The sequence below is a fragment of the Gymnogyps californianus genome, chromosome 25, assembly GCF_018139145.2.
Source record: "Gymnogyps californianus isolate 813 chromosome 25, ASM1813914v2, whole genome shotgun sequence".
NCBI lineage: Eukaryota > Metazoa > Chordata > Aves > Accipitriformes > Cathartidae > Gymnogyps > Gymnogyps californianus.
The window spans coordinates 4,566,552-4,592,379 of NC_059495.1; the positions used below are offsets into that span (position 1 = coordinate 4,566,552).

A 25,828-nucleotide genomic window follows, 5' to 3' on the forward strand; every position below is an offset into this window, starting at 1 on the left:
TCTTGGCTTCTAGCAAGATGAATAATACACCTGTTCCCTAGTTGTGAGCAAACACTACAAAGGAATAATTAGAAACTATCTGACCTGAAACCCACATGCCCATTACTGTGGTATTTTTCCACCTACTACAGGTGAAACAGAAGATGGGCTGGACCTGGAAGGGGAGGGGTGGAGTGGCAGCACAAGATGCTGATTTATAAAGCACTAGCAAACAGTGCTCTTTCTTCACAGGCTTTGGACAACGAACTTGTCCTGCCTGAAGGATGCCGAAGTGCAAGCAGGATTCCAGCTAACATCTGCTTGCCAGCCAAGAAGGAACTACAACCTCTGTGCGCTTTTGCACTCCAATAGCCAAAACTGCTCTGAGCCACTTCACTCTCCAGTTGGGCTTTTGCTTTTCATCCAGAGACTTTAGAGCTTGGCTGTTTCACTCCATCAGGAAACAAATAAACTCACCAAGATGGTAAAGGTGAGTACACTGTTCACGGAACTGCTGCTACTGCGTATGTGTTTCTTCTTAAGAACAAGCATTAATTTAAGTTTTAATACATATGTATATTGTAAATACGAGCTAAACAACAAATGGAAATAATACTAGACACTGTTGGGCATCCAGTGTAATGACTAAAATTTTCACTGTAGATGGATATGCACCTTTAATCCTAAAAAGTAAAGAGATGAGATTGGATAGAGAAGAATTCTAGGACTGGCTAGTTTCATAATCAACAGTTTCATGAACACCATCTCTTTTGCAAATGCCAAAATCTGAGATTTTATGAAAATTTGCAGGTTAAAGGTTAAACATAGATCATGCATAGAAGCGATCAATAGATTTTACTAACATCATTAATTTTCTTTATTATTCTCCTCCACATGCTAAGTTCTCACAATAGATAGCTGTTTTCTTTCTCTCCTGGTCTCTCTACTTTATGGGGATTTAAAAAGCTGAACAGATTTTGGGGTGGGATAGCTAAAGAGAGGAGGAGGAGAAGGAGGAAGGTGAAGGAAAAATCCCAATAGATAAACCAGATTATGAATCTTTGGTAAGGTAGAAAAAATAGAACTTCTTGTAACAGACACGTCCTTTATCTGGAATATGTATCACCAAGCAAATTCAAGTGCTTTAGGAAAAGGACTTCAGACTTAACTCCCCAAACTACTCACCAGCTCTTAGCTTTTCCCTTCCTCAAGATACAATGTCAAAGACTTCAACATTCCTCTAATTAAAGGGCATCTGAGGATAAGATGCCACTTTTGAGGTCAGAATAGTATTAAGTAGTAAGATGTCCCAATCCTTTTTTTTTTTTCTTGTTGTTTCCATTACTTGAGCTCTCTGGTTTAGTCTGTATGTAATTAAGATGTCTACTCTCAACTCATCTGAAATATTACCTCTGCAGGAGTCCAAACACTGACAAATGCCCTGCAGAGTATGTATGTACTCATTAGACAGACAGCAGCAGCCTACGTCCTCATCTGTCCCACTAGTAAAGCACACCATCAGATAAGATCCAGTATGACTATCACGAAGCTCTGACGGTTAATCTGTAAGGAAGCCTCTGAAATGGGGTCAACCAATAGTTCTTCCAAGGCACGGCATGTAGTTTACAAGATAATTAGGATCTGGAACGTTATGATTATAGAAGCTGGTAAATTAGCAACACAGGAAGTTTGCCCTTCAGACTTCAGTATTAGCTTAAAGTTAGGAAACAGCACAACCCGCAAATTATCAATAAAAGCAAAACATTGTCAGAGGTTTAGCAGCTTCCCTAGGTTAACAGTTTCCCATACCTGATACTAGATAGGCAAAAATGAGTGAAGAGTTTGCTAACTCCCTGCCAGTTCCAAGCTCTATGTGAAAAGAAACAGACTTGCTTCTCCTTGGCTACCGGTATGGTGTTTGCCTCCATTTCTTGCTATGTGATCGAGTATAAATGTGTAAATATAAATGTGCAAATGTTAATTTTAATTAAAAAAGAAAAGTAAATCTTGAAGTCATGTATCTAAAAAGCTCCAGGAACAGGCAAGTTCTCAGTGAATATTTTTTCCCTCCCCTTTCCTTTTAAAAATCTTTTGCTTTTACACTGATCTCTTCTTGGAGCTGATGAATGACTTAATGGTTTTCACTAGCAATGCTGAGATCCTGGGCAGTATTCCTACACTTCGTGTTAGACCCTAAACTACTGAAAGTGTTGCGCATCTCTAAAGGAATCACTGTCATTTACATCTGCTGAAGACCTGACTGTGATTACTGTAACACACGCTGGAGAGATCTCGGGATAAGACAGGAACTAGAACTCTAAGTTGCCAGGAGAAAGAGACAGTAGCAATTTGTAGCTTGTCTAAAAATAAGTAGATTTGCCAAAGTTTGACTTGTTTGTGGTATTTTTTTACTGCTTCCTTCAAGTCCCAGCAGATGTTCACAACAATGCCAAAACCTTCTTGCTTTTACAGAAAAAGTCCGATGTTTACTCAGTTGAGATCTGTGGGACAAAAGATCTAGAAAAAACAGAGACTGGAGATGAAGAGGAGAAGTACAAAGACTTAAAAGGCATCAAGAAAAAAAAGAAGACAGAAGACCTTAAGAAAGAACTGGACCTGGTGAGTGTTGCTAAGCTCCCGTCACACCTGGCAGGACAGCCTCTACCCACTGTCTGAACGAAGTCCGGTGAAGGGGAGTGAAATGCCCATGCACTATCATTTTAACAGAAGACACACTGCACTGAAAATCCTAACACAGGGACAGACTCGCTTCCTCACGCTCCTGAAGTGTGCCAGAAAAAAGTTGTGCAGGATTAATACCTATAATGAAAGAATGATTCTGGCTTAATTAAGCCACCAATGGTACAGAACATTATCTCCCCAAAAGAGGAGTTATTCCCCAGATAGAATAACTGTAATCAGTATCTCCTGTGAACTGCCACTTGGCACAGTCAGCCAGGAAACAGAGGGAAAGGTAGAAGCACAACATTTTGCTCCAGAAATTTCTAGTACATCTAAAAAAGCACGCCTCGCCTTTAAGCACAGGGTTTTTTTCCCCATACTAACGGCACTGTACTTCAAGGACAGTGAACTAAACTCAAGAAACCTGTATTTTACTTCTGGCTTGCTACTGACCTGCTGGCTGATCTTGGAAAAGTTGCTTCCTCTCTATACATTTCAGTTTCCCAATCTGAAAAATGAAGGTAATTATACTGACCTCTTTTCTGAATTGCCTTGAGAGCAACTCAAAGGAGAGGCTATTTACGGGCTAGATGTTATTTCAAAGGTAAGGAAACCCCAAAATGAGCCATCAGTTTACCCATCATGTTTCCAAGATCTACCCAGTACTAGCTAAGTAATTCTCAATGCATCTTACCTTTGCCACCAGGGGATGTAACATTACTCTCATGTTTCTAAAGAGAAACCAAAGCACAGACAAGTTAATTGACTCATCCAAGTACCAATGAATCATTCTGTGAAAACAATTGTGAGATCTCTCAAATTCTTGGCTTCTAAATCTCAGTTCGGCACAAGATATAATTAGGTCAATGATACCACAGAGGTGTCACTGCAGGGAATAGAGAAGAGCTTTGAGATTTCCCTCTCCCACACCCTTTTTAACTGTGGTTAGAACCTGCTGCTTCTTTCTACAAGACTATGGTGAATAATTTCACATACCCTACACCTTGTCAATCAAGTACAAAGATTGTTGTCACACATATTCTGACACCACACTCTTTCTTCTATCAGCCTATTACCTATGGTACTGAATGCTTGAGTCCTGTAGCATGTAAAGAGGAACTATTTATCTAAAAGAAGCATAGACGTTTGTGGCAAGCAGTATTAACATGAAAACACCATTCTGTTCTTGTGACAGATTTTCTGGAGGAGGGAGCTATTTACAAAAGTACTCTCAAAATCAAAAGAAAATACCATCTTCCAGTGGAAGATATTTTGCTTATCAATATGCAAATTGCATATTGTCTATTCATGAAAGTGGGATGTCATACTAGCAAACCGGATCCATGGTCCCAAATCCAGACAGTTTGAACATTCTCTAGATCCTGAAATAAAAATTTCAACAGTCTGACATTCTGCTCACTATCATTTTCTCTTTCTTTTGGAATCCAGGATGACCACAAACTCAGCACTTCAGAACTGGAGGAAAAGTATGGTACAAGCATCAACAAAGTAAGTCTATAGGACATCATTAAGAAACTGCCTGAATCGGTTGCCTTACTTTACCTCTGACTTACCCAAAGCTTCCTAGAAGCAGTAGAAAAGCATTCGAATCAACAGACTCATACATAGATGTATGTGTGGATGCACGCGTGCACAAGTATGATGCACTAACTCCCAATAAAGCCTAAACCAGCAAGTCAACGTGCAGCACTGACCTGAATTTAAACTGGAGTTTCTCTCAAGTCTGAAGAAGTTTGATCTACTGTTTTGAAATCAAAATCCCTGCACAAAACACGACCTCAAAGTTGGCACCAGGACTTCAGCTTTTCTAAAGTTTTTATCTGGTATTTCGATTTCACTACAATTCATTTTTCACTGGCAGTGTCTGTAACAATTTATAGCGAGAGAGTGCACTGGAAATGATTTTATCTTGAAGGAAACACTAGATTTGAGAAACTATACACCTGAGTCCCTTTGACACCTAACATTCGAATATCAAAGCATTGCAATGTGGCCAGAGTACAGACAAGAATTTCAACAAACCCATGAACTACAAATGTCTTGGTGGAAATGTAGAAACAGCAGCAAAAGAACTGATGTCTGTTTTTCCCTAGCTTTCCAAACACTTAGTACGGATATAGTTGACAGATAACCTACAGAATGAAAACTCCTAATGACACAGCCCCAAATTCAATGCTCCAGTAAAGAAATATCTGTTTCTTCTTAGCAGATAACTAATAGTAGCCACTCTGAAATCAGAAAGTTTGGAAATCAAAGATGCAGGTTACTGCAGCTGATCTGTGACACAAACAACATTTAATGAAAAAACAGTATGCGAATTTTGTTCCGAGTTGAGATGAAAATCTGTTTTTCTGCGACTTCATTTTAAACATGTCATTTGCTTTTGCAGGGTCTCTCTAGTGCAAGAGCAGCAGAGATTTTGGCTCGGGATGGTCCCAACTCACTCACTCCTCCCAAAGCCACCCCTGAAATTGTTAAGTTCCTCAAGCAGATGGTGGGAGGGTTTTCCATCCTCTTATGGATAGGAGCTGTCTTCTCCTGGATTTCATTTGGCATTCAGCTTGCTCAGGGAGCTGAATCACCCTTTGACAATGTAAGTAGTTGAATAACCACAAAGTGAGTATTTGACCCTTTGACAATCTAAGTAATTGAAATACTACTTCACAGTTATTCAGTAACTACAAGGAGGCCTTTTATTCTTTCAGGACTCTCCCTCTACTACTGAACATTTCTGATAAACGCTCAAATACCTGACATACCACTTCTGTCTAAGAGTGCCCGTCCAAAGGTTTTATAACCACTACCCATAATCGTAATACTTCAGTACTCATAAGTGCAATACTAAAGTCCACAAAGGACTCCGGAGTCTTTGACTCCGATTCCCTTACGAGTTACACTCTGCTAGGACTATAATTTGTTTGGGTTTGTGTCAGGTATAGTTTAGAGAAGGCTTTTAGAGAGATGGGAAACTTGCTATTAAAAGCCATTTTCATACTCAGAAAGCTTTACTTGATCCTTAGCAGCGCAAAACTTGAAAGTCCTTTTCTTAAACTGTCTTTTAACCTGACCAATAACTCATTTTAAGAGTCTCCTGAAACAATACAGAACTACGATTCATTCTAGCAGAGGAATTGCTGAACACTTGTCTTAAATTAACCGGATCATGTCTTTTATTGATTAGCTCTACCTTGGAGTAGTCCTGGCACTGGTTGTCATCTTCACTGGTATCTTCGCTTACTATCAAGAAGCTAAAAGCACAAACATCATGGCCAGCTTCAGTAAAATGATTCCACAGGTGAGAATAACCGATACATCTCATTTGAGATAAAAGTTCATTCTAATAATGCACCTCAAAATGACAAAAGCACAATAAGCCCAACTGGAATATACCTCTTGGTAGGAGGCTTAGAGGATAGCACAATGCTAATTTTTGTCACACTTAATGTCTTTCAGCAAGCTCTTGTCATCAGAGATGCAGAAAAGAAGGAACTGCCAGCAGACCAGCTGGTGGTTGGAGACATTGTGGAAATAAAGGGTGGAGACAGGATCCCAGCGGACATTCGTCTGATCTTCACTCAGGGTTGTAAGGTAAACGGTACTTTGAAGAGCATGGGCAAAAAGGAAAAACATGGTTTACAGACTTTTATTACATATAAAGAATTTCTGTGCACCCAATATGAGTTATTAGAGCTTTAATTAGACATAATCTAATTAAATCATAGAGCGCAGAAGCTATACTGTGATGCTCAGCTCATCTAGGACTAACATCTCCACTCCCTGAACATCAAAAGAAGCCATTAGGTCTATACCATGTTCTAGCAATGCTCTTTGCCGGGACAGAGGCAGAAATATCAATACAGTATTAAGAGTTTCCACAGACCTGGCGGCAGATCTTCAAACCACGTTTTCTTTCAGGCTGCTACTGAAAATCCCACTGACAGACACACAACATTGACTGAACTGAATTCCCACAGAAATAGATTCTCTCAGTGACAACAGCAACTCTCTCAGAGAAAAAGCACCAAGAGATTATGGCCCTGTCACTGATTATTAAATGTGCTGCCACCTTGCCTTCTGGGCTAGACATAACTGCATATTACTAAACTTTAATATGGGCATGTCTCCGTTTCATTAAAGGTGGACAATTCTTCACTCACAGGGGAATCAGAACCACAGTCTCGTTCCTGTGACTTCACCCATGAGAACCCCTTGGAGACCAGGAACATTGCATTCTACTCCACCACCTGTGTGGAAGGTGCGTACAGACAGAGAGAAGGGCCTCCAGAAATGGCACCTGTACAGCGTACTGCATAATACTGCTAACTCATTTCAAGCAATTCTGCTTCAAGGAATTCCAGAAAGGTTTAACTGCTCACAAGAAACTGTTGTCCCAAGCACATCAAAATAAAGCCTTAAGCACTAGGTTAGTCATACTTAATATCAACCAGTGAGGCATTTGCTTTAACACCTAGCCTGGTTACGGGTGCAACAATCAATCAATTGTGGTGTCCTTGTAGTCTTTCTATCATTATCTTTAGGAATGTCAAGTTGCAGATGCCTCTACTTGTGGATGCTCTGTGTAAGGGCTCTGCACACATAAAGGTGGCGTTCCTATTCTCAGCGCTAAAAGGTATGTGTGCCATACCTGACCGACTATCTGCTACGAGACTGTACAGTGCCCAGGATAACACTACATTCCTACTGCAATGCAATCAAAAAAGACTCTAATTAATGAAAATAGCTTACGTCTTTCTTTCTCTTCGCCAACAGAGCCATAAGATCTCTAATAGGAAGAATGTAATTCTGCGGTGAAGTCTCAGTCACATTAAGGCTGCGAAGGGTCTTCGTCAATCAGTACTGGGTACAGAAGACAGGATTAGTCTCTCCTGGAGCTGACAGTCTTTTATTTCTTTGCAGGCACTGCTACTGGCATTGTAATCAACACTGGGGATCGCACTATCATTGGGCGGATTGCCTCTCTCGCATCAGGTGTAGGAAACGAGAAAACACCCATTGCTATTGAGATAGAACATTTCGTCTACCTGGTGGCAGGAGTGGCCGTTTCCATCGGTGTTCTCTTCTTCATTATATCTGTTTCCATGCGATACAAGATTCTGGACTCCATAATCTTTCTAATTGGCATCATTGTGGCAAATGTGCCAGAGGGACTGCTAGCCACAGTAACGGTAAGTCCATGTTTGAATTCACTGGTTGCCACTCTAGTTCTTCAGTCATTACCGCAATTCATCACTCCTAAGTTCATTACAGTGCAACACTAACCAGTGAAGAACAGATTATCTATTAAGTAACCTGGCTGAGTTGAGTTTGAAGTAGGGGTGGTTTTTTCCATGAAACTGAAAGGATAAACATTTCATTTGGGAATTCTGGCATAATGGAGCCATTCATCTTAAAAGCTGCAGCACCACAATCCAGTGAAATAAGGTTCTTCAAGTACTGTTCTCCCTCAATTACTAACCAGTAGAATGATGTGACTCATTTCCCCACAACCTGTTCCTATTTGGAAATGAGGATCTTGTACCCTAAAAGTCGCATGAAAATTCCACTTACTAATACACATAAGGCATCACTAAAATCCCTGGCTGAGAAGCAGCACACCTGCTAAGCACTGTTAGCTCTAAAGCACACCAACAACGAACAACTAGCAGTACTGCAATAATGAAGAGAATCATTTCAGGATTCATTAAGTTGGTTATTAGAGCTCCCCCCCCCCCCCCCCCCCCTTGCAGGTTCCTCCATCTAAAACAGCCTCTTAACTGACATGACATTCTTATTTCTATCAGCAGGCAAGCAGGTTCCTCTCAGCAGCAAATGTACTTGTGCTAGTTACAGCCAAACCTCTGACCTTAATAATGCTATTAAAAAAGAAAAAAAAGAAGGAAAAAAAAAAAAGCACTGCAGTCAACCAAAAGATAAATTTTTTAAGATGTTCTCATCATAAAAAAAATCAACACAAAAAAACCTAGCAGAAGTATGTAACCTCATTGCATCATTCTGTAACTGTACCTCACTAACAGTGAGCTGAACTTCTTTACTTCTGCCAGGTGAGTCTGTCTCTGACAGCCAAGCGGATGGCAAAGAAGAACTGTTTGGTGAAGAACTTGGAAGCTGTAGAAACACTCGGTTCTACCTCCATCATCTGTTCCGACAAGACAGGGACCCTCACACAAAACAGGATGACTGTTGCTCACCTCTGGTTTGATAATCAGATCTACTCAGCTGACACCAGTGAAGATCAAACAAGTAAATATGGCAAGGGGGGATCCGGGAAGGGGCAACTACTTGGATCAATCCTGTAATGTTTCATACCTACCAGCTGTCAAACTGATGTCAATGGGAATGTCTTTTGATAACCAAAACAGACATGACTTCCTTCCACACAGAAGTGTAGCGTTCAACAGCAAAGTCCCTTCTTAGCCATGTAGAGATGTGAAAAAAAGAATATTTGAACTCCACTCACAGAAAGTAAGTCTGGAGGAGGTTCTAATCCAGATCCTTTTGCTGATAGTAAATTTAGTACAGAAATAAACAGAGAAACATCATCTAAGCAACTTTGCCAGAACTGCTAACTGACAGATGTAAAAGTTTGCGTCAAATTGTTTTTCCGTAACAGAACCTCTCAAAAGAACAATTTGCTTCCACAAATAGTTCAATCCTGTTGTTTCAAACTTAAGCTTCTACTTCTATCACGTAATATGCTAAAGGATGCAACATGTATTTTGCTTCCTCTCAGCCCAGCCTTTTGATCAAAGTTCTCCGTCATGGACAGCATTATCAAAAATCGTAACTCTCTGCAACCGGGCAGAATTCAGACCAGGACAGGAGAATCTACCAATAATGAAGGTACTGCCTACTTCACATCAGCTTATTTCTCTTCCTCTGAAAGAACAATACATATGAGTTGTTGTGTTTGGCTTTAGTAATCTCCTTCATTTTACCATGCCAATCTTCTAAGTTACTATTTACAGTAGTATTACTGCTATACACTCGCAAGAAGTTTAAGACAGGGAAAAAACCCACACAGCCAAGAGCAACTGCCCCTATAAGGAAAAAGGCAATTCAAGTAGCAAGAATTTCTACTCTAGTAATTACTACATTATTAATTTAATATAGCAAAATAGAAAAGGTAAACATGCCTTAATTAATGACTGCTGAAGGTAGTAAATTCCGGTGACTAGACTACCAGAACAAATCCCTGATTCCTACTGTTTATTCCATCAATGCCTTCCTCAAAGTCATTTGATTTTGTGCATCAGTTAGCTCACCCGTACATGCCTGCTGCTACCCTAGAACTGCATTACAAAGCAACCACACAAACCTGAAAGTGATCACAAATCTTGTGCTTTCGCAGAATCAAATGCTAATTTCATCTCTTTGCTGTAGCATAGTTCTAGCAGCAAGTGCAAAACAGATGTCCCAAATTTTTACTGTAATAGTTTTCCAGGACAACTTGAATGCAGCAATGGAGATTCATTGCTGCTTAAGCATGCAAGTGTTATAGAATCATGCAAGCTCTCCTGATGGAAATGCAGAAATATATGTGCTATAAACTGTTTCTTCTTTTGTGCATACAGAGAGTTGTGGTAGGTGATGCCTCTGAAACAGCTCTGCTGAAATTTGCAGAAGTCATTTTGGGTGACGTCATGAATATTAGAGCGCGGAACAAGAAAGTGGCTGAAATTCCTTTCAACTCTACCAACAAATTCCAGGTGTGTTTCATTTTTTGAAATTATGCCAGATTGTTTCCAACATAAACCCGTTTCTATCACTGGGTCTAATGCAACTATTTGTGACCTGGAAGTCTTAATGGGGTAATTCAATAATAGAGGAAATTTAAGATACAATAAATACAGTTCCTTCCATTTGATGGAATGTATGATATCCTCATGGAAAAGAAGAAACATTACTTCCATGCAAAGTGACCAAAACTAGAAATAAATGAGGATCACGTATACTCTTCCAAATAATTTCATATTTGTGGCACACAGCTTTCCATCCATGAGACTGATGATCCCAACGACAAACGCTTTCTGCTGGTGATGAAAGGTGCCCCAGAGAGGATTTTAGAGAGATGTAGCACCATCATGATCAACGGCAAAGAAGAACCACTGGACAGTGAAAAGGCAGCAGCTTTCCAAACAGCATACATGGAGCTGGGGGGCATGGGAGAAAGAGTGCTGGGTGAGTCCAACTAGAGGGACTATCAGAGAAATGTGGTGTAAAATGGGGTTTTAAATCTTGGTACAGTCCAGTGTGTCTGGACTTCATTTCTCTTGCAGTAGAGGAAAAAAAGGAAAGCGTACAGCCTCCTAAGCAGAGTGTGAAAACCACACTGATGTGCTGTAAGCTCTCTGTGGCAGGGATGCCCTTACCGCTCTATACTGATGTTGATCTGCCACATTGAGCAGCCAAAAAAACCCTCGTAAGTAACCCACAAAGGAAAACACTCTTCCCTGCTGGCAGTATCGCTAGCTCTGCCACATGAAACACTGACTCTCTATGAACTTTGATGTGAAGGTTACAACGGCATGTTAAAAAAAATCCTCCATAAAAAGCTAATAGGTTAAATGCACTGGAGTTCTATGGACAAGAGCAAAACCTGATGCTATATAGCAAGCTCTCCTCTTTCTCCCGCTATTTCCTGTACATCACATCAACCTAAGTTTCTTTTCAGGTTTCTGCCATTTGTACCTGCCTGAAAATGAGTTTCCAGACACTTATCCATTTGACACAGATTCCATGAACTTCCCAACCTCCAACCTCTGCTTTGTTGGACTTTTATCTATGATTGACCCACCTCGTTCCACAGTGCCAGATGCTGTCTCAAAATGCCGCAGTGCTGGGATCAAGGTAGGGATTTTACAATGAAAAATACAGTGATTCTACAGAAAGACTCATGATAATACAGTTTTTAAGATCTTCCACCACATTGTCATTAAGTATCTTCCTAGCAACAACTACCAAAAATCTAAACGTTTGTTAATACCATTCTACGATTGTAACTTAAAGAAACTACTTGAAGGCCCCGAGAGGCAAAACAGTTTAATTTAAGTGGGAATCAGACTATAGGAAGTGCACAGAACCCCAAAACTGGAAATCCAAATTTGGAAAAGCTCAGATACCGTCTCATCAGATGCATTTCTAGAATATAGAAACCATGCCAGCTAGAATTACTGGCTTGTAAACAGAGTACGGCAACAGAAACAATTCTTGAGAAGGCATTAGGACACAGGGCTACACCTGTTATGAACATTTATGCACAGGAATCACTACTCTCAAAACTGTTCATGTTGAACCTGAAGCAGTAATTCTGCTAATTTCACTCCCAGGGCTCCCACAAGTAAACTTCCAGCTCCAGGCAGAGGGGCAATCTAGCTAAATGAAGGAAAATCAGTATCTGGAATTACTGATCTCAGATGAGATGAATCCCAAGTCCCAACCCTGATGAAATTTTCTGTAGTCTGAAGACAGATCTGGCAACTTTTCTTCAAGAAAAACAATAAAAAACTGTGTCTTATCTGTCAGGACGCCTCAGTCACAAGGATCCATTTTAAGATGCAATATTCTAATGAACTCTCACCTTTAAGTATACCTAATATAAATTCTTATATAAAGGCTTCTTTATTCTGCATTATCCTAACCTTGCTGCCTATGACAAGTTCTTCCTTTACAGCCCCGATAACATAGCGCCAATAACAAGAGGTAGAGACCAGATGTCAATATAGAGCTAAGTAATCAGTAGTAATAATCTGTCCTTGTTATGTACATAGCACAGCTTTCCAAGTTCAGATTCTAAACGGCTTCCTGGTCTACAACAATAGATATTTCACCTTATCCCTCTCCAGCCATTGCATACACATTTCTCACTCACGCTGAGCGCTTGTCCCTTCCTCAGGTTATCATGGTCACTGGCGATCATCCAATCACGGCTAAGGCCATTGCCAAGAGCGTAGGCATCATTTCCGCCACCAGCGAGACCGTGGAAGATATTGCTAAGCGCCTCAACGTTCCTGTTGAGCAAGTCAATAGACGGTAAGAGCAAACAGAGTATAGGGGATACCTATGGGTTAATTTTCTGAAAGCTATGCCTTCTCCCTCCACAACGCTTTTATAGCCCGTTTCGACATCACGGCTGCTTTTTGCTTTTCCTTTTCTTGATACATTCCCAGCCATTGGGTCCATCCAAGGTGTCACCTCTACCTAAATAACTATGTGTCTAGGTCAGTGGCTCTCATCTTCACTGGCCCTTGAAAAAAACCTAGCAAATTATACACTGCAAATCACATTGGACTTTGCTGTCACTGCCCATTTGACAAAACACACAAATATGAAAAGCAAAATTCAGAATCACATGACATAAGGACCATCAGTCCAAATTCCTCTTTCACCCATTAAACATGAAAAAAGTAACATCATAAGAGAAAGATAAAAGCTCTTTACAGAAACGATGTCTTCCGCCTCCACTGTCCCACCTTCCCACTCAGAGTCCTCTTTAAAATGCATTTTCTGGCATTACATCTGCTCAGGAGGAAGCTTCAATTACTCCCCTCTGTATCTAGGTAACTGTAATTCACACTGCATTTCTACAGCGGCTTTCATTCAACACCTGCTGATTAACAACTAATGCTTCTGAAATTAACTCAATTTGCTGCTTTCCTTACTATTAAGCCGCATACATTCTATGAGTGCACTATTTTTATCTAAGCCTTTTGATTTGAAAATTTACCCAGCTTTCCCACCCATGGCTCTTACAGGGATGCTACAGCAGCAGTAGTTAATGGGATGGAGCTGAAGGATATGAGCTTGCAGCAGCTGGATGAAATCTTGTGTAACCACTCAGAGATAGTCTTTGCTCGGACATCGCCCCAACAGAAACTGATTATAGTTGAAGGCTGCCAAAGGCAGGTGAGTAAGAGGTGTAAAAGGTTATACACAGATACGGCTATAGGCATTCATGAGGCAGCAGCTTTCCACAGATATCATCCCCGAGGTGAGAGGGTGGAAGCTAATTGCCAATGCTCTCTAAGCTCTGTTTATGCTCTTTTCACTGTGCAAGAACATTATCTAACAGATTGCCGCAAACACTGTCTGGACAGAATCCAAGCTGCTCAAATTCCTGTTACAGACTCTGAACTCCTATTGCCAAAATGAGCTTTTCCTAAGTTTGATTGGCTTGGAGCTGTACCGAGGGTCTGTCTTTTGCATATAGTTCTGAGAAGCTGCTGCTGTGCTGCACATAAAGCCTCCTGGGCAGAGACTGCACACTGTTTGGGAAGGAGCCTTCCCTCAGGAATTCTTTAAACCCAGATAAAAGCAACATGTTACCACATCCTCTCACCTTATCTCTTGTGGCCATTTAGACCTATGCACTTCCTGCCCACAGGAATGTTTAGAAGTGAAATAAGGTATGAATCCCACAAAACGTGATAGCGTGATTTATGTAGGACCAAGCCTTATCTATGTTACTTTCAAAGACTGTAAAACAACCCACAGAAAGCAGGATTTAAAGAGAGTTTGTCCCATCCACAGGCAATATTATGCAAAGTAGCGTGGAGCGCAGCCAGCACAAGAGGCAGAAAGGAGAGAGATGACATGTATAGAGCTCTGAAAAAGATGCAAATTGTCCTCAAAAGATTCTCCCCTCAGATATGAGGCCTTCCAAGTAGATGCTGCAAATTGAAAGCCACACTACTGCTGTGCCTGAACTTTGCAGAGAAGGAGATGCGGCACAAGACATCATTTTATTTTTGTAATTACGCCAGAGCTAAGCTTTCCAATCAGCATTATCAGCTCTTCAGGTTTAAGCCTGAACTGCTTTCAGGAGAGGGAAAAAAAAAAAAGGGGGGGGGGGGGGGGAATGATAAAATCTTTCAATTTCATCTCTTTTTTTATTTTCTTTTTGAATGGCCTTTGGCAGACAGGGGGTAAATGTGTTCTGCACTGCTTAGACACCCACACTCCTAGTACGTTCGACTCTTTAAAGGATGAAAAGGAACACCCTCCCCGCCTCAACTCAAGCCAGCCAGTCTACATGCTATGTTTAGTACTTAGAGCTTATGAGCCCTTCTGTACATGGCATTATTTAGAGGTAGTGACACTGTGCTAAATCCCCACAGGGACAGGACATCCAGTATTTGTATTAATCAGTTTGTCAGGCTTTTTCCCCACTCAGAACACTCTGTATTGCTATCAAGCCATGAACTTTTGCATCAACTAGAACAGGACCTTTAGCTGCAGTAGAAGGTTTCATTGGGAGGTAACAAAGCAGCTGAGTTGAATAATCAGAGTTTTCCATCTTTTGGATTACTAGCGTAATTCTAGCATAGGCTGGCAACGACCAGAAGTTGTTGGCATAGGATGAGAATGGTCTCTAACTGAACAGTTACGTAATTTACAAATAAGATGAAAACTGACTGATTCTATAAGCACTTCACAAAAAAGAGACAAGGACAGAACATGTTGTGCCAACTGAATCTCCCTCAGATGCCAGAGATGAGCCTGGGTCTGCTCAGGCAGGGGCAGACCATATATATATATATATATATATAGACAGATGTCTAAATTTTTAAGCCCCCTTATTCCACAGTAAAAACACAATTAATCTGATCATTTCTAAGTGCATCTAATTTAAAAGTCTACTCTTTAGAATATAGTAAATCACATCCCTGATTTCCCGTTTCTCTCTACTATGAAGGGAGTCTAGATGACAAACTCAGATACAGACACCTATCACACAAAAACCTGAGGTTGCTGTATTAATCCTACCTAGCATCTTTCTGATCACTGGCTATGCTTTATGTGGGTACGAAGAGGATTCAGAACTTCATATCAGCATCTTTCTTCTAGAGGTTTAAAGACAGGGAGTGTGCTGAGAGCAGACTGTCCTTAGGGGAAGATAGCACCACCTCCTCAAAAAACCCACATCTGGATCCTTTTGTGTGTTTCAGGGAGCAGTTGTTGCCGTGACCGGAGATGGAGTCAATGATTCCCCTGCTCTTAAAAAAGCAGATATTGGAATTGCTATGGGTATTGCTGGTTCTGATGCAGCTAAAAATGCAGCTGATATGGTACTGCTGGATGATAACTTTGCTTCTATTGTCACAGGAGTGGAGGAAGGTAAAAATAATGTTGCTATCCACCTTCTTAGCTGAAAGCTGCTGACAGCCACACAGCACTGGCAGGTCCTTCCTGATCCTTCCCTCCTGCGCCCACTTCACTTTTTTCTTTCTGGATTTGGAAATGTGATTTTGATATTCGGAAAAACTGAGAATTAATTCTATTTATAGACACGTGACAAACAGATGATAAGGAAATCATCCCCCTCTCACACATAGCATCGGTCTGCTATTGCTGCTTGTTCAAGCTCCAGACAAAAGCACTTCCCATCTTGTTCCTATGCAGTTCTGAGCCTCACAAAGATACAAATTGTTTTCTCTACATTTTCACTCTATTACTTGCTCACACATCACCTTCACCGTGCTCCATCTATGACAGTAACACACATTCCACTCTTCTTTCACTGTAAAGAGCTTGTGGTTTCCATTAAAACTACAGCGTACTGTGGAATGGGACTTTTTCCTCAATCTTTCTCATTGAAAGAGATTTTTTATTTTCATTTGAATTTTCAGAAGGCTCTAAGGGAAGGTAGGGTCATAGTTTAAAAAACAAACAAACAAACAAACAAACCCAAAATGCATGAGGAAACTTATGAGGGAAGTAGACACAAGCAGTAAATGTTTTCACTTCATTTAGTTAAAAACTGAACTTTTTTCTGGAAAACACTGTTGGCAATTAGCTTTTACAGAAGTGTTTCTTTTTCCTCCAGGCCGCCTAATCTTTGACAACCTAAAGAAAACAATTGCCTACACCCTGACTAAGAATATTGCTGAGCTCTGTCCCTTTCTCATCTACATTATTGCCAGCATTCCAATGCCCATTGGCACTATCACCATCCTATTCATTGACCTGGGTACAGACATTGTAAGTTGGGGTGTTTTAAGTTATTTTCTGCTCAAATATCATGACAAGTGAGAGGGGCTGGGTGCAAAGGGACGTGCAGAACACTAGCAGATTTAGTTGTCTTACCCTGCAGCTGAGTAACAAGCTAGTGAAAGAGTAGAGGGCTAGATTAAAAACAGCCAGGTATAGAGAAAGAAGAGTAGGAAAAAAGCCTCCAGAGGGGGGGCAGAAAGAAAAGACTTCTGATCCATGCTGACAAGCAAAACTCAGCAGTGTGGAAAATAACAGCGTGTTTCAATCAAGAGATCATACAGATTGCTGCAGTTACTACAGGGGATGAATACCAGACATTTCATCAGAGCCCAGTCCAAGGGATCTGAAAGACCCTTTAATGTTTTCAGTATCCTCTAGCCCTTTGTATTGTCATATGATCATCAGACCTCTGAAACAGTTTCAGACTTCCCTCGAATCCTTTATACACGTGAAGAGAATGCTACACGGATCCTTCTTTCATTTGCTCTGTGTATACTGAAAAGGCAGGGTATGTCAACAGAACCACTTGAGAACCGAAACTTTTCTGATAAGCATCTGAGAAGCAGACAAATGTTGCCACCAAGACTCTGATGGTTTATTTCTGTTGTAGATCCCCTCTGTTGCATTAGCCTATGAAAAAGCTGAAAGCGATATAATGAACAGGAGACCTCGTAACAAAAGGAAAGACAGGCTGGTGAATGAGCAGCTCGCTGTATACTCCTATCTGCAGATTGGTAGGTTGGCCTTTTCCCTGGAACACTTGTATCAGCAAACCAACACGGAGTCAAGTTGATTCATTTTTTAGAAAAGGGGGAGCTGAAACGCAACTCCTTCCTCTGCCTTCCTAGGCAAACTTACTAACTCCCTTCTGTTGCTCATTATTCAACAATACAACAGGTTTTTATCTACAGAGGTCAAGAACCGTAGAGCACTAAGAGCTCTAAAACTACCTTTAGACTCATGGCAAGTTTCATGCCATAGGAGATAGATCAACACTGATATCCACCACATTCCCCAGCGCTCCTAAATTTTGCTTCTTCCTCATTTCTACCTCTCTGATTTTGCAGGTATCATGCAGTCAGTGGGAGCCTTTGTAACCTATTTTACCGTGTATGCTGAACAAGGTTTCCTCCCTTCCACGCTGCTTGGCGTGCGAGTCAACTGGGAAAACAATGCCATTAATGACTTTGAGGATTCATATGGACAGGAATGGGTAAAGAAGCACTGAAACATCCTTGCACTGTCTCTCACCCAACAGTTTCTTAAAAATTCTTATACTCTCCTCCAAAATAAAGGATTAGGGAAAGAGAGAGAGATTTAAATGCAAAAATAATTAATTTTCATCTAACGGTCCCTCAGGATAGACTCTTTAGAGCTTCCTGCCACCTAGCTCCTTCATTCAGGCTCCATTCTTTCATTCATTCTTCTACAATTTGCCGCTTTCTGATTCAAATCATTTGGAGATGCACCTTCTTCTCTGGACTTTACATTTAGACCCATCACAATCTCTCAGCCCTGCTTCTGAACAGCACTACTGTAAAGTACTTTGCAAACTCTCCCTCCCCCTTTCACTCTTCACCCCCCCCCACTCATTCTGCAGAAATCACAAGACACAGAAGCCATTAATAAATCAATATAAATACCTTCTTACACCAAGCTCGTGCTTCAGCCTCATGAGTCATCCACAGTAACTAGCGGACTAGAACAACTGGCCAAAATCTGATCATTATGTAGCTAAATCTGGAATAACTCTGCATTTACACCTTAGTAACTGAAATCCTACTATCAAGGTTTGCAGTCACTTACACAAGATATGAGTGTCTGATATAACACTATTTGATTTTTCCTTTGCTTTGCAGACTAAATACCAGAGGATGTACCTACAGTGGACTGGCTATACTGCCTTTTTTGTCAGCATCACAATTCAGCAAGTTGCCGATTTGATCATCAGGAAAACACGAAGAAATTCCATTTTCCAGCAGGGTCTTTTCAGGTAAGTTTTGCAGATTCTTTACCTGACACACGAGATGATAAGTAAGCCTACTGCTAATTTTAGAGGAAGATCAGCTCAGTGATTTAGCCCACTCACATTCAGTCTTTGAACAAAGACTAAATCTGGCTTCAAGCAATCACAAATCTCAGACAAACATTTTATTACACCACCCCCCACCCCCTTTCCGACGTCATGATAGGAGTTTTCTTTAAAGAAGGACGTTGTACTGGTTACTCTGAAAATGCATCAGCTTAAAACTAACTCTCCATTCATTAAAATGTTTACTAAAAAAAAAAAAAGGGAGTTTCCTCTCCAGATTATTTTCCTACAGTTCTTTTATCTAGTTATCAATAGATAGCACATTTGGACTTCTCCAAGATAACTTTAGCCTCTGAGAAGAGGAGATACCAGCTGGTCAAATTCCCCAAGATAGTGCTGGCTGCCCTCTGCAAAACACTCTGCACCCTTCAATCCCATGGAAGCCTGAGAGTTAAAGATATCTATTGTGATGGAGCCCACACTTAAAAGCTGGCGTTTAGTCAGAGTATTTCTGATCGGAAAGCAAATTGTTTTCCTTTCTTTATGTGCAGGTACAGAGCCTACACCCATGTATATTTCCTTCTTACATTTCATCACAATGCGCACATTCACAGTGCAACTAGAAGACATGCCTAACGTGCACTGCACGTCTACCTAAAGCTTGCTTTAATCTAGGTAGGTCACGAATGCTACCAGGAAAGACACGGGTGTATGCCATGCAAGACAGTGCTACAGAGTCCACCACTTGTCTCATGCTGCTGCGTCTGCAGTGCTCATCATCTGATGCCGATCATTCAAGCTAGCTACCAGAGCACAACCACAACCCTGAAAGTGGCACAGCCTTTGCGTTATGCTGTGGCATCAGGTTTTTATGCATGGACAGAGGCATGTAACCCTTCCTCTTTGGTTTTCTTGTAGGAACAAAGTCATCTGGGTGGGTATATTTTCCCAGATAGGAATTGCTCTGATTCTTACCTATGGTCTTGGACATGTTACAGCCCTGAACTTCACACCACTGAGGTGAGTTTTAATGCTAGCGTACTTCCCTTGCCCCCCATGTATAAACAGATGTGGACTTATCATTCTGCCAGAAAGAGACAAATGGGAGCAGGATGCCCATGCAGCACAATTCAAGGATAAATATTTAAGAATATTCGTTATGAAGAACAGGGTGGACGATTTCTTGACCAAAAAGGGCATTATTTTCATAGTTCCCACAAAAAAGCACGCTACTTTTTCTACTAGATTTGCTACCGAGGATCCAGAAACCTACTTGTGTGGAACAAACATTTTAATATTTTTTCCAGGATCCCCAATATTTTGGTGAGATTAGATAGCATTTTACTTAATTTTATGCAAGCAACTTTTATTTTAAATATATCACTGTCAGAAATGTTCCATTTTTCTGCCGTCTTCAGAGACTGTAATACCACCAGGCAACATTTCCTTCTGAATACTATCTGGAATAAATTAATCCAGCAACTACTTAAGATTGGGAGGCTTACATGCACATCATCTTATTTCTAACCGTTTGAGTGCTTAAATTGAGGAGAAAGAGGGGAAAAAAAAAAAAAAAAGCCCAAAAGGCCAGATTCTCTTTTAGTGACATCAAATAGCATAGACAGAGACCCCAGAAATTCAGCTGAGTGGTTTGATGCTTGTGAATGAGAACCTCTTCTCCCACTCCCAGGTTTCAGTATTGGTTTGTGGCTGTACCATTTGCCATCTTGATATGGGTCTACGATGAAGTCCGCAAGCTGTTTATCAGGAGATACCCAGGAAGTAAGTATATTTTTCTAGTGTAGTATTTTAATATAAGGTGTCCTTTCCTACCCTTTCACTCGTACACCTACCTTAGCTGCCACTGACAGGTGGACTGCTTAAAAATGGACCATTTGTTCCCAATGATTACTTTTCCTTTCTGAGGAAAAAATAACTGTTTTTTCCCCCCCTTCCTTCTCCTACTGCAGGCTGGTGGGACAAGAACATGTATTATTGAAACAGTCCTTATCACTGGTCTTCCTCCTCCTTGTGGAGAGCTTCTTCCCCACCTGACACAGCCTCTGCTGCTTTAACGTCCTGTCTGTGCAATATCAAGCATGGGTTCGCCCCATGAAGGGGTGAAGAAATTTCATGCATTTAATGAAGAAATAAGGACTTTAGAGGTTGATAAATTACCTCCCACTGTACTGTAAAGCTGACACTTGTCTAGAAATTGAAATACTACCTATTTTTGTAACAAGCATAATTTTCCCTCATTCAAAGATGAACTTAGAGAGCACTCAGAGGAAAACACGCATAAAGAAAAAAAAAAGACAGAAAATCCATATAACCTAAGGGATTAATTTGCACTAAAGGTGTTGTTTGCTGATTTTCTTTTTTTTGGTGGAACCGAATTCCAAGCAAGTACATACATAGATCTGTATTACCTTACCAAGGGTAAAAATGCTGTACAGGAATAATTTCATAATAAAACTTTTTCCAGAAAACAGTTCTCCATCTTATTTTCTTATAACGACTAAACTGAGTGGAACAGGAAAGGACCTAACCTCTGCCAGGTCAAAGAGGAAAGAAGTGCACATCTGCTTTTTTTGCCCCCATTAACAGACTAACATACTTCAAATACCTGTTCAGTTTTGATAACCACACCTTGAAAACCAAGGCACAACCAGTCGATTTGAACACTTTGAGATACCGAATTCAATACTCACTTTCCAAAGGCCACAATCTCTACGGCAAGATAGACCTTAGTATGCATTAGATAGGTACAGTTAAAGTTCTGTTTGAAACCAGGTGTTTAATATGGTCATTTTAGCAAGAACCAGTAAGTATCGCATCTTCTTTAGATAAAGGCTTTACCAATTTGAAAGCAAATGTTCAATAATGTATGTGGATATTTCACATTTAAATACAAGTCTAGACAAGGTTTAGAGAAGAAACAGAGGCAGAAAGAGAACTCCTCTTGCAGCAAATGGCAAGAGGGATTACCAATGAGAAAGAAACAAAGAGAAGAACTGAGGGAGGGGAAAAAGAAGAGTGTTTTCCATCCTAAAGTCTGCCTGTTTCCAAAAGTCCATACCCTTATGTGCTAGAAGCTACTTTGCATTTTGTGAGCCTCCCTCCTCAAAACTCCTCTCCTTAATACCTAGCTGGGCATTACACTGAGTATCAATTATACTGGATATCAGTGGTTTTCACATATAGACATGAAGAAGAGGAATCACAAAGGAAGAAGGAAGAGCGACAAAAAACAAGCATGTAAACAATGGGTGAGTCCAAATTCCAGATATATGTGCCGCTTATCACTTGGTAATGCAACCCTGTAACACACCAACAACAAGTATGTGAAGTGCCAAGCCGACTCATTTCAACACCTTGTCGTTTGTCAGTAGTCAGGACTGATCCCTTTTGTCTTCTGCTTAAAAGACAGGAAAAACATGAGGAGAAACTATATGGGCGAGCAACGTAACCCTCTTTCCATCATCTATATATTTGCAGTACTTAGCCAAAATGACATGTTCAAATATAGACAGGAAGAAGAAAGAAAAAGGGGGGGCAGTTTTTACACAATGTGGGGGTTTGCACAGTTACCGCACAGAACCAGGAAAGAATATAGCTACGTTTGTTCTACTTCGAAAACAAAATACATGTTCTTGAAAAAACTTGTGGGGAAGATAACTGGACAGGTTGTTCACTCATACAGTATACAAGACTCTGAAAGCACTGAGAAATGCACTGGTTGCTCTGCAAAATCATCTAAAGTGTAAAGAGTCTGTTTTCTCCCGCTGGTTGAAGACCGAATCTACAACAAATTCTTACAAAAAGAAATTTCTCTTGTTGTGCTCTTAACTCCTGATAGTTATCACCTCATAAACACATCACTCTGGAAGAACAAGAGAGTACTATCTCTAAACACTGCCAGCCAGACTGCAGTGTTGTTTCTGGCCTCTCTTTGTTACTTGGAGTACCTCAGCACCTCTGACTACATTCACAGTCAACATATCATTTTGCTACTAATGCAAAACAAAAACATACTTATGAAATAGTATACACAGAACCTCAGAATCTTGCAACACAGCAAAAGAGACTGACAAAACCACAGAGCTACACAAGAGGAATTTTCCAGGATTTCAGGGCCGAGTGACAGTGCTACAACTGTAACACTGGAAGCTAATCCAGCTGCTTCGTTATTTTTCTAGGAACATTCTTCTTTGCCATATCACAAACCATTCAGTCTTTGTCTGACAAATGCACCCTCCCCAGTATGAGAGAGAACTTTGACACATGGAAGTCCTTGGCTTGAAGAAGAGTCAAACAAAGAAATCAGGAGGAAACAAAGTAATGCAAGCTGGAAAAAACTCAACAGCAGACCAAAAAAAAAAGTTTTGAGAGGAAAACTTAAAAGATGGATGTGATGCATCCATTTTAGCATCAACATATGCTCCTGAGAGAAGAGCAAAAGAATTCTGTCATAGCAATATCTGGAAAACTAGCAAACGTATGTCTCCATGTCCCCTCTGTGCAAAAGCGAGCGGGGAAGAATTGAGGCATCACATTTCCCACACGTATAATTATTTTAGGGAAAAAAGCCACCTAGAAGATCAGTAACAGAAAGGCGGGGTGGGGGGAAGGCAGCTGATGGTCTGGAGCAAAAACCTCAAAACCAGCAAATGATTCTGAAATAGTCTGCTCTCCTACCTGTAGGGTCAGTTTTGCTTTTAACAAGAGTTGCCAACAAATGCTTCTTTGCATTTCAAATGTTGCTTTAGTTCAAAGCCCTCTTCAGACGCTAAGAGTAGTATGCAACCTAACAGCTCTACAGTTTGGCTGCCTGTGGCTCCATCACACCAACATTTTCTTTGAGAGGACAAGATGTACTTTGCAATCTGTTTTACTGTATCAATGTCTGAGCAGAAATTCCAAATCAGAGGTTTGCAAAGCAACTGAAAAGACAAGTTAAGAAATCAGAAGATTAACATCATTTCCAAGAAGGGCAAAGCCCATGAACGCCTAAAGACAGATTCACTGTTTCTAAATCTAAGAGACTTTCCAGTATTACAAAAGATCTCAAAACCATTAACGCAAAATGGACAAACAGGCCATAGGCATGGAAAGAACGAATCCTACATTTCCTCACTGGTGTGCATCATGTTTGCTAGAACTAGTAAGTCTGGGAACTACTGCATGGGACAAGACAGGTCATTGCATAACAGCACGTGTGGGGAAACAGCAGGTAGGACCTCCTGGTCCAGTATAACCATCCTCTGTTGACATCTAACCAAGGCATGAGGTTATGGTATCTGATGCAAGCGAATGTGGAATTGTCCTCAAACACAGGCCTCATTTAACCCAATAAACTCAGAGAACATGGCTGTACCCATCAAACAAAGTTAAGACTATTCACAAGGAAAAGTGCAAAGAAGGTGGTACAATCCAGTTGCAAACTGAAGCAACTCAAATACGCACATGGGTATCCTCCCTCCAATCTCATAATGGGTTTTTAAGTGGCAGTATCACACATCAATTCTTACACTTACTGCTGCATCATTTGTTCCATTTAATCTGTTTTGTATCCCATTTGTGAGCAGCTTAAAGATATTCACCATAGCATGGCATGGCATCTTCATGTTCTAGTGCCTCCCAGATCAAAAGTGTTACAGGCATTCAGTTAAATTCCAAATCCTGGCAGAATACACACACTGTAATCCCGAATCTGAAAAACTGAGCTGGCAGGTTGGGAAGGAAGATAATTTACTTTCCCGGTCAGGTCTACATACTGCTTTTTCATTTAGTCTTGCACGGTCTTTATCTCGAGGAGCCTTCAACCTTGCATAGATTTCTTACTACTACATGCATACCATCATTATTATTATTATCATCTGAGGTGTGAGAAAACATGTAGGAGCGAACCATAGCCATGGACCCCATCAGACATACTTCTGTGCTAAATACTAAAACAAAAAGAAAATGCAATTCCTCCACTCAGTTCTTGTAAATTCCTTTAGTCAGTTCTGCAGCCTCAACAGGAATTAACATTGCTCTCCCTCAGTCAAGTAAGTAGCAGCAACACAAAGGAGAGAAGCAGATTTTGAACTGTAACTTAATATACCTTCAAGCAGGCTGTTTCTTTTCTGCCTACAACTATGTTGCAAGCATGCCAAGAGTTAATTTAGTAGCTCGTAAACTGAGAAATCTTTCTTTAACACAAAACTGTGCTTTCTTGCTCCAGCCTCAGCCAGACTAGACAGGTCAGATGTTCCTGCTGATTACACTGAACTTCACAGCTTTCCTTTACCTCCTTTTGCTTCTTTTAACAACAGCTTCTTTGCACAGTTTTCTCTAGTTTAAACTAGCTCTCACCATCTCCCCCTCCCACCTCCAAAAAACCCAAACACCTTTCCCCTTTCACCTGCTATGTTACTAGACAATTCCTGCATTCTGGTCAAGAGGCAAGCAAGATGAAAAGGGAGAGTTGGGTTAAGGCAAAGGAGAAAGGGAGAATTTAAGGATGGCAAAAACTGCTGCACAATGCAGTATGTAAAAAGCTATCCAGGCAGGCAAACTGTACTAATTTCTCTGTTGTGAGGGCTGCTGTCTCTTGGCCCTGTTAGTATGTTGCTCAAAAATTTATTCATAACAAGATTTCATACTAGAGTTAGACAGTTGGCTTTTATATTACACTTCCTAACACACAGATTTTGAACAAGTCAGAGTTATGAGCAATTTATGTTGGGGTGAGTCAAGCTTCACGATGGTAACAAACAATACCACCTGCCTTCTACCATAACTGTCTAAGAGCTAAAGTTCTTATGTGTGGCAGGTCTGAATCTTCCCTTATGCTCAAATACAAAACTGATTTTCGCAGTAGCATAAGACACACATGTAATATCTAAGTGTAGTATGTAGACTTTTCAGTGACGACTATATGTAAAGCACATTCCCTTCCCTGTAAATCAGACCTAACGTAGGATACTCACCCCCTCTCAAAATCATTAACAACTAGGAATTCTCAGTATTACATATTTAACCACATAATATGATGCAAGAGCTGAAGAATTGTTTGAGAGAGCTTGCGATGTTGAGATTTCAGCGAAGACTGGAGGA

At 40.6% G+C, this 25,828-nt stretch overlaps 1 protein-coding gene across 1 annotated transcript; it reads left to right on the plus strand.

Annotated features, from left to right (window-relative positions):
* Positions 1-460: 460 nt before the first annotated feature.
* On the plus strand, positions 461-20,723 carry ATP12A (ATPase H+/K+ transporting non-gastric alpha2 subunit). The gene is made up of 23 exons (XM_050910850.1): positions 461-503; positions 2,405-2,598; positions 4,111-4,170; positions 5,072-5,275; positions 5,864-5,977; positions 6,136-6,270; positions 6,820-6,937; positions 7,600-7,868; positions 8,745-8,943; positions 9,434-9,543; positions 10,275-10,409; positions 10,689-10,881; positions 11,375-11,550; positions 12,596-12,732; positions 13,455-13,605; positions 15,648-15,816; positions 16,526-16,680; positions 17,303-17,426; positions 17,760-17,905; positions 18,552-18,685; positions 19,643-19,744; positions 20,415-20,506; positions 20,695-20,723. Exons 1-23 carry the CDS (start codon positions 461-463, stop codon positions 20,721-20,723), a joined length of 3,189 nt encoding a protein of 1,062 aa, XP_050766807.1.
* Positions 20,724-25,828: the final 5,105 nt, after the last annotated feature.

What these genes read in the sequence shown, in the direction of transcription:
- ATP12A (XM_050910850.1), top strand. Translation starts at nt 461, where the DNA reads ATGGTAAAGGTGAGTACACTGTTCACGGAACTGCTGCTACTGC. An exon ending in CTGAATCACCCTTTGACAAT is followed by an intron (nt 5,276 to 5,863) that starts GTAAGTAGTTGA and finishes TTTATTGATTAG; the next exon opens with CTCTACCTTGGAGTAGTCCT. An exon ending in GCCGCAGTGCTGGGATCAAG is followed by an intron (nt 11,551 to 12,595) that starts GTAGGGATTTTA and finishes TCCCTTCCTCAG; the next exon opens with GTTATCATGGTCACTGGCGA.